Source organism: Wolffia australiana, chromosome 1 (genome assembly GCF_029677425.1).
Source record: "Wolffia australiana isolate 7733 chromosome 1, ASM2967742v1".
In the NCBI taxonomy this organism is placed as follows: Eukaryota; Viridiplantae; Streptophyta; class Magnoliopsida; order Alismatales; family Araceae; genus Wolffia; species Wolffia australiana.
Window position 1 is genome coordinate 10,099,250 of NC_135835.1, and position 8,092 is coordinate 10,107,341.

Consider the following 8,092-nt stretch of genomic DNA (forward strand, 5'->3'; position numbering starts at 1 on the left):
TCAAAATCTGATTTTGATTCTAAAATTCCTTAAGATACATTTCATAAGTTTATTTCTATCTCTCTACATCCAATATCAAATATACTACTTAATGTTGGAAATTAAAACTTGAGATGTTAAAAATTCATGACATTTCAAATATACAATATGTATTACACATTGAAAACATGCCATTTTATCTCTTTAATTTTATTCGTTAAAATCTATTTTTAATTGTAAAAGAATAGAAAAATTATGAATCTAAAAAGTTATGAGTTCATAGGTTTTATATATTAAAGTTCTCTCCAAGGCGTTTAAAAAATTCCTTTTTCATTCACTACATGAATTTTTAGAGTATTCTACTTTTTACATGGGCATTTTATGTTTTTTCATTACGTGATTTTTATGTGTTATTCTTAAAAATAAAATTTAAGAACTCTATGATTTACTTGTGGCTTTTTGTTATCCGAATATTTCATGAATTGATCATCCCTTTGTTAATTAATTAATTTCCCTTACTGTTAGACCTGAAATTCACCAAATCTCATTCAATATAACTAAGTGCTTCTAGCGCCAAAATATGTCCTAATTACTTTGAGCTACGATGCCCTAGGATTGTATGATCTCACGTTTGTACTTACCAAACTAACCTCAAATATAAAATTATCCAATGACATCTTAGAAAAATAACTTGACCCCAGAAAATATAACATCACAACTTTGTATTGATTTCTGTTCTCCTATCCAAAATTTTCCCCTTTTCTTGAAATTTAGATTTCATTAGAAACCTCATGCAGACGTGGAATGTAAACTCAGGCTATGCTGGTTTAAAACAGGCATATCCTTTCAAGGAAATGGGTATACCTGTTCAAAACTGTAATTTTTAGTAGTGTTTACATAATAATGTGTATCCCAGATATCACATTATTATCCATCTCTTTACGTTTTTAGGACGAAGAGAGAGCAGGGCCTCTCAAAAGGTTGCCTACAGAAAGTATAATAGAAAAATTATCCATAATGAATATTTAGGTGAAATGAGAGTAAAATGTTACTCAAGCATTTATCCGATGACTTAACTTTTAACATCTATGCACTCTTCATAAATATTTCCATCATGACTTTGATAGGCAACCGAAGAAGCTTCACAGCATTATTGAATGCTGATGTCTAATTTTTCACAATCGCCGATCATGCGTTTCTTTCATCCTCTTTAATACTCCTGGAAGTGAGTTTTATCATAGTAGGCAGTCCAAGTAAAAACTGTTATGAAAATACTGTTTTTTCTAAAATACCAGCTTCCAAAAATATTCTACCAAGAAAGAAGGGACATGGACTTACCTTTTAACATCTATGCACTCTTCATAAATCTTTTCATCATGATCTTGATAGGCAACCGAATGAACTTCGGAGCAGTATTTATCTCAACCAATCACAAGAACTTGCAGTTTTATAAGCTGCTGATGTCTTCTTTTTCACGATCACTGATAATGTGATTTTTTCCACCTCTTTAATACTCCTGTAAGTTATCATAATCGGCAGTCCAAGTTAAACTCACAGGCCAAAGGGAACGCATACCATTACGCTATTTTAAGAAAAAAATCATCAATTGCTATTTCGCATTAAGAGTTTGATCTGAGAGAAACAGGGCAAATGGAGTGGAACTTGCAGAAACGACACTTCCATTCTTCTGCCTCAGCGACCAATCTGGCTTCTCTCTTACCTCCCCAGAACTCGATAGATCCCTTCATCTGGCCCTTAAACCAATCCCCATCATAGTCAAATAAATACTCTTCCAGGATAGAACGATTGCCCTGAAACTCATATCTGCATCCAAAACGTTACCGGTCATGATCATCATCAAATAAAAGAGTGCGAGAAGGGGAACATCATCATCATCGTTATCATCAGCATCACCTCAGAATGAGCTTGTCCTGTGATGGAGGTAGCAATGGGCAATTATTGCTAAAAAATCTGACGACATCATCCAAAGTCTGAAAGAATGGGTCAATTTCACCACATGAGATTTTCAGTTATAAAGGTCCTTCTAGACTTTTGAGGAAGGAAATAACACCTTTGCTTGAAGACCCTGCTTGATGCTGTAATTGATTACATCCTCGGACAGGGTTGCCGCTGGATCTAATTCAAAGTGACGATAGAACTCATCCCTATGAAAATCACTAGAAACAGTGCTGTCCCATAGGTATTTATAACACATTAATTGAAGCCTGCAGCGTAAAACAAGAAACAGTATAATGAAGATTAAGTTTGATGGCCCAAATATTATCAGCTAAGGTGATATTTCTGAGTGAGGAATGCAGCAAGATCAGGAACTTATTAAGTGGATAATTATCATTATATACAGAAATAAAATTGATTATCAATGGATTTTATTAGTTTAGTACCTTCCATTACGTTTTTGTGCTTCAGAGGGGAGAGTTGCGGTGTGACGGGTTTTCGTGTCCACTAGCAGAGGCCACTGGACGGCGTCGCTTGAAGATATTCGAATCTCATCAATCACTCCAACCATCCATATTCCTTCCACCATCCCAAATCTGAATTTATGGCAATAAAGTTGCTCAATATTGCGATAAAAAACATAGAAACTTTGAGCATGTTCGAGTTATAAATAAATTAGAAAGTGAAGTCAAGTGATATGAGGCACTGAAACTTCCTCAAATAGTATTGTTCTTAAGAAGGCATATTCTAAAATCGAGGCCTACTAACTCTGTAATGAAATCATTTGAAAAATTGGCAAGTATTAATGAGAAACTTGGAAACTTCTATTTTTGATGAACAAGGGTGAGATGTTGTCTTACATAGGCAATTCTCGCGTCAATCCATGAAGCAATAATTGCTGGGAACCAAAAATGAAGTTGATCAACTTTAGAGCCCACGAATCTTCCAGGGACTTGATGCTGATTTCAATTTTTGTTATGATCTGCATTGGGGACAGAAGATAATAGAAAACTACACGCTTCTCATTCAATTTTCTCAAAAAATTAATTCAAACCAAACGCAAAAATTATTTTCAAGAAGCAAAACGGAATTCTTTTTGGGAAAAAAGACCTCTTCTTCCAACTCAAGGTGGCGATCGCTGCCAGCTTTCATAGCCTTTGTCTTCGCAGGCTTCCCATGGATAAGAACAAACTCCATCTGCTTCTCACACCATTCCTGATCCCCAAAAATTCCCAAGAGAAAAAAATGGCACAGAAATTATCAAACAAAACTCACCAAACGGCAGGAATTCTCTCAACACATGGCTTTTTGAGTACCGTGGCTGTAAGATCAGTGACAGATAAGGCCTTTTTCGTGGGGAAAAGCTTCAAAGGAGACGATTTGGCTGTTCTAAGGCGTCTATCAGGATCCTCAACGTCATCAGACGAAGCCCTAGTCGAAATGGGTGAATTTTTTTTGCAGCGCCGCAGAGAAGACAAGGCGATGGTTCGATTTCCAATTGATGACGACGAACGAATAATTCCGCGGGCAGAGGCAATTGCTGCGTCGATTAGAGCCATCTCTTCTTCGGTTACAATCTCTAGAGGAATTTCCTCCGGATTGTCGCCCTCGCCCTCGATTTCCAAGTCGACGACGATCGTCGAAGGAAGATCAGACGACGAACAAGAAGCCGATTCCGATCCCATCCACCTCGGAGTCGATTTCGATCTTCTCCGCGAATTTCTTCATCTTCTTCCTCGTTTTTCTCCGGTGGAAGAGCGAAGGATGACGAAAACGTTGACGACTCAGTCGTCATCGTTTTGTTAACCGATCTCAGATGACGAGAAATGAGGACTAAATCGAAATCGTCCTGTCCGGATGGACGGAACGAAGTAGAAGATGGACGGGATGGGACGAAGATCGTTCCGTTCGACGCCCGTGACGGTTTTTTCGTCTGAGGACGAAAAATGCCCCGTCCGCGCCCCGACTTTTCCAGTTTCGTCTCGTCCGGAGAAAAAACCGTCCCGTCCCTCGTTTCGGGCAAAATATCCAATAAAAATAGTTCTATGGTCCGATTGAATTAATTTGGATTTTTCTAAGTTTTTATGGAAATATAGAGGAGAGAGAAAGCGTATGAACATATATAGAATTACTTTTGGGCGTGCGAAAAAAAAGAATTTAATGCAAAACGTCAAGGAATTAATTTAACGATGTCACGTGGCAAGATCTCAACCGTCGGAAGCAAATCCGACGGATTTTTGACCATCCCTTACCTCCGGACCTCCGAACGACAGACCTCGGGACGGTTTTTTCGTCCGACGATACGGAAACCGACCCGTCCGTTCGTCCCGGATTTTCCAACCTAGGGAACGGGACGATTTTAAAAACCGTCCCGTCCGCGTCCCTCAATTATAATAATATATTTCAGCTAAATTTATGGTTATTTTCACCTTTCTTCCTGCGTCGTCGTCGTCGCCCGCCTCCCGCCGCCGCGCCGCCGGTGCAATAGAAGGTAAGTACGCTCTGCTTTTTGTCTAATCGCCTCTTATTTATTGATCGTTATCTATTGTTGACGTGCATGGCGTGATTTTAGAGTTTTCTCGGTTTAGAATGAAGTTTATTTTGATGCGTGAGGTTGATGATGTGAACGATGAAAAACATTGTTATTGAAGCATTAAAGACCGATGATATCGGCGTTATCATTTAGGGGAAAGAAGCGTGATCTAAAAAATTGTTATGAACGGTGAAAAACATGCTGAAAAATTGTTATTTCAGAATAAGAGACTGATGATATCGGCGTTACCAAGCAGAGGAAAGAAACGTGATCTAAAAGTAGAGCGCCCATCGTTTCAAAATCTTTGATATTCTATGTCGAAGATTTTTATCGGGAATGGGGTTGTTCTCATTTAGTGTTTATGAGGCTGTAAAAACTCAGTAGGAAGCGGCCCACAAGTTCTCTGTCGCTCGAGCCTGATGAACCAAAATATATCGAAATTTAGACGCGGACTTTCTCGATTTGCAGTCAACTCCAAATTGAGGGCAGAAGATGGATCAAAAGTGTTACTGAAGTTGATATTTTATGGTTAAAAAATGTTACTTTCAAATGGGAAAGTTGTAAGTGATGACAAAGGAGGAGTTAGACTAGTGTGCATTGAGTTTCTGATGAATCTCTACCCCCAACTTGACATCAAAAGTTTCTGAAATGATGGTCTCTCTAAGCCGATGATGAATTTGAGTCGAACTTTGGATGATCGGAGGAGAGAAAGAGAGGGCGCAGGGAGATGAGAGGAGCTGCTGCAGTGGGAGCGAGGGGAAAAAACCCTTGAAAATAAGTCGAATAGCTCAATTTTATTAACGTTCTATCCGCCTTCATTATACATAAAACTTCTTAATAAAGTTGGGTGTGAAATTTTATCGCTGCAGTTTAACGATGTCTTTATGTTAGTCAAATATGCTGTGTTCAGTCATCCTGGACAAGTTCTTGAGAAGTGCTGATAGTTGATTCAAACATTCTTATGCGACAGATCGATATTCAGATTCAGTGCTTTTAGTGAGCCACAACCTATTATTTTTTCTTATCCAAGTTTCCATATTATTTTTCTTATCCACAAAATGGCGATATAATGAGGTTAATGTGAATTCATCAATTTGTCTTTCAACGTCTGAATCACTTGAATCCTGAGGTAGTTTTCTGCCTTACATAATGTTAGCCGGGTTCTTCTATATCTTTCCAACAAGACTATGTTTGCAAGCGCTTCTTCTGATTTTTTAATTTTCATGACGTGTTTGAGTAGAGATGTCTATAAATGGTATGCCTGATTTTGATGGATGATGAAACTTCAAGGTTATTGGCGATTTAACGATCTGATTTTCTTGTAGAAGTGTTGACAGAAGATATGTTGAATCCGGGTACCTTATGGATATCCTGGGATTCCTTAGATATAACTGAAGACAATCTTCAACCCCACGTTTTGCTAGTTCATCTTCTACCCTTACTTCATGTTTCTGCCTTGCATGCCTTTCTGTTTGTACGCATGGCTGTTACTACATCCTCTTTTTTTCGTGTAAGTTTTGTTAGATTCCACATTTCTAAATGGCAATTGGACGTATAGCATTGGAGATTCTTTCTGCCCTGTATGCCATGTTTGTAATATGAAGATGTTAGTCCGCTTTTGTTTGAAACAGTTGAACTGAGCGTATTGGAGAAATTTTTTGGAATCTTAGCTGCATCGATTCAATTAAAAAAATGTCAAAAAAATATGATAAAACTCACAATTTCATGGTATTTTTCCTTATATTCAGTGGAACATTAAAATATTGCTTTCAGAGCCTAAAATCTCACCTGTCACCTCTCCTTTTGCAGCATAGTCTCTGTTCTTGAGAAGCCCAAAACTTCAGATCGACAGTTAAATGGAGATTCTGAGTGGAATATTTGGGTTCATCAGAAGATGCCTCTTCTCTGCGTTGACTTTTGGCCCAATGCCTACTCACGTGGCCTTCATCATGGACGGCAACCGGAGGTTCTCTCAAAATAGAAAGATGGGATCAGGTGCCGGCCACCGAGCTGGCTTCACAGCTCTCATGTCAGCCCTTCAGTACTGTTACGAAATGGGTGTTTCCTATGTGACTGTCTACGCCTTCAGCATCGACAATTTCAAACGGAAGCCGGAGGAAGTGGACAGCGTGATGAATCTGATGCTGGAAAAAATTGAGAGTGGATTGAAGAAGGACAGCTTGTTGACCAAGTACAAAGTCAAAGTCAACTTCTGGGGAAACCTGCGGATGTTGACCGAACCAGTGAGGCTAGCTATGGAGAAGGCCATGGCCGTCACTGCCGGGAACACGGGCCCAATTCTCTCAGTTTGTGTTGCGTACTCCTCATCTGACGAGATTGTTCATGCAGTTGAGGAATCATGCAGAGGAAGGGTGAGAGCTGTAAAGGAAGGAAGATCTATTCAGCCCACTTTGACTGTGAAAGACTTGGAAAGGAGTTTGTTCTCAGCCGGCTGCCCCGATCCAGATATTATTATCAGAACTTCTGGGGAAACCAGGCTGAGCAATTTTCTTCTCTGGCAGACGCCTCTCACTCATTTGCAGAACCCTTCCGTGATGTGGCCAGCATTCTCTCTGAGGCACATGGTTTGGTCGATTCTCGAGTACCAGAGAGCCCAGGTCTTCTTGGAGAAGAGGAAACGATCTTCTACCTGCTGATGCGGTGGATATTATATACAGTCCATTGGTAAATGCAAGAAATATATGGCTTTTATTAAGCTACTTCATCTTTTCACAGCTGTTGGAGGACCATTGTTCAGAACGTCTGGGAAGAGTAGACTGGGGAATTTGGGAGTGCCAATTTTGGACTAGGATGTTGCAGATCATGTTAGATGATGTCAAATTTTCAGATCAATGAGCTACAGATGAGAGAATTTTGTGAATGGAACCTGGGTTTTATATGGGGAAAGGGAAGTGAGAGAGATGGCTGAGTGGAAGTGGTCGTAATGAGTCAGTGGCAGAAATTACCAAACTGAACCTAGCAGACCGAAGTGACAAAACTTGCCCGGCATATGCAGGAGATGGTTTAATTTCTCGATGGCTATGAAGTAACTGCTTCGTTATTTTTCATCCATTGTTCTTCATCGAATTTTTATCATATCTTATTTTAAGGGCAGAAACCACTGGAGTCGGTTTCTTTTAGCCTGTTGAAACGAGGCAGAAAACTCAGCTCCATTCTCCTTTAGATCCAAGTGACTACACCCCCCATATTGTCTTGATAATAAAATACATCATTCTCATAGTTCAATATTTTTGAAAAATATTTTCTTCTTCCAGATAGATCATGAATTTCAGGAAATATTTTTCTGATCATATATTGAAGAAGCATCATTTTGGAAATACATTTATCTTGGAAGTACTCAATTTACTTCGTAGTACTTCATCAAGTATTGGTTACTTTCAAAATAATCTTTAGGCTAAGAAACTCGGTGCTGAGCCTTAACATAACATGACGAATGTATAGAATCCTGATTTTGAATGTTTATACTACATAAAATCGTGATTTTCGAACAAATGTTTAAGATTACATAAAATTTTTGCGAATGGGTTGAAAACAAGATTGGGATGCCTCATATAACTTGTATGATTCGTAGTACGCATCATAACGATCACTGTTTTTTTGGAT

The 8,092-nt window shown here is 38.9% G+C and overlaps 2 protein-coding genes across 4 annotated transcripts; one reads left to right on the forward strand and one right to left on the reverse strand.

Moving 5' to 3' along the window:
* Nucleotides 1–1,009: 1,009 nt before the first annotated feature.
* On the reverse strand, nucleotides 1,010–3,721 carry LOC144705831 (exonuclease V-like protein). 3 transcript variants are annotated; one of them, XR_013582122.1, is made up of 9 exons: nucleotides 3,252–3,721; nucleotides 3,046–3,150; nucleotides 2,796–2,917; nucleotides 2,382–2,531; nucleotides 2,051–2,204; nucleotides 1,894–1,970; nucleotides 1,700–1,803; nucleotides 1,318–1,495; nucleotides 1,010–1,198 (listed from the first exon to the last, which is right to left on the reverse strand). XR_013582122.1 is itself a non-coding variant. In XM_078578675.1 (8 exons), exons 1-8 carry the CDS (start codon nucleotides 3,618–3,620, stop codon nucleotides 1,458–1,460), a joined length of 1,119 nt encoding a protein of 372 aa, XP_078434801.1. In that variant the 5' UTR covers nucleotides 3,621–3,721; the 3' UTR covers nucleotides 1,243–1,457. The 3 variants fall into 3 exon arrangements, 2 of the variants coding, with proteins under 2 accessions (XP_078434801.1, XP_078434790.1); XM_078578675.1 differs by lacking the exon at nucleotides 1,010–1,198 and having other exon boundaries at nucleotides 1,243–1,495; XM_078578664.1 differs by lacking the exons at nucleotides 1,010–1,198; nucleotides 1,318–1,495 and having other exon boundaries at nucleotides 1,565–1,803; nucleotides 3,252–3,720.
* Nucleotides 3,722–4,371: 650 nt separating this feature from the next.
* Nucleotides 4,372–7,619, forward strand: LOC144705846 (dehydrodolichyl diphosphate synthase CPT3-like). The gene is made up of 2 exons (XM_078578687.1): nucleotides 4,372–4,426; nucleotides 6,278–7,619. Exon 2 carries the CDS (start codon nucleotides 6,325–6,327, stop codon nucleotides 7,123–7,125), a length of 801 nt encoding a protein of 266 aa, XP_078434813.1. The 5' UTR covers nucleotides 4,372–4,426; nucleotides 6,278–6,324; the 3' UTR covers nucleotides 7,126–7,619.
* The last annotated feature ends 473 nt before the right edge of the window (nucleotides 7,620–8,092 follow it).

Coding starts and splice junctions, on each gene's coding strand:
- LOC144705831 (XM_078578664.1), bottom strand. CDS start 3,620: ATGGGATCGGAATCGGCTTCTTGTTCGTCGTCTGATCTTCCTTCGACG. Junction 2,532..2,795: donor TTGACGCGAGAATTGCCTAT/GTAAGACAACAT, acceptor CCATAAATTCAG/ATTTGGGATGGTGGAAGGAA. Junction 1,971..2,050: donor AGCAGGGTCTTCAAGCAAAG/GTGTTATTTCCT, acceptor CCATTCTTTCAG/ACTTTGGATGATGTCGTCAG.
- LOC144705846 (XM_078578687.1), top strand. CDS start 6,325: ATGGAGATTCTGAGTGGAATATTTGGGTTCATCAGAAGATGCCTCTTC.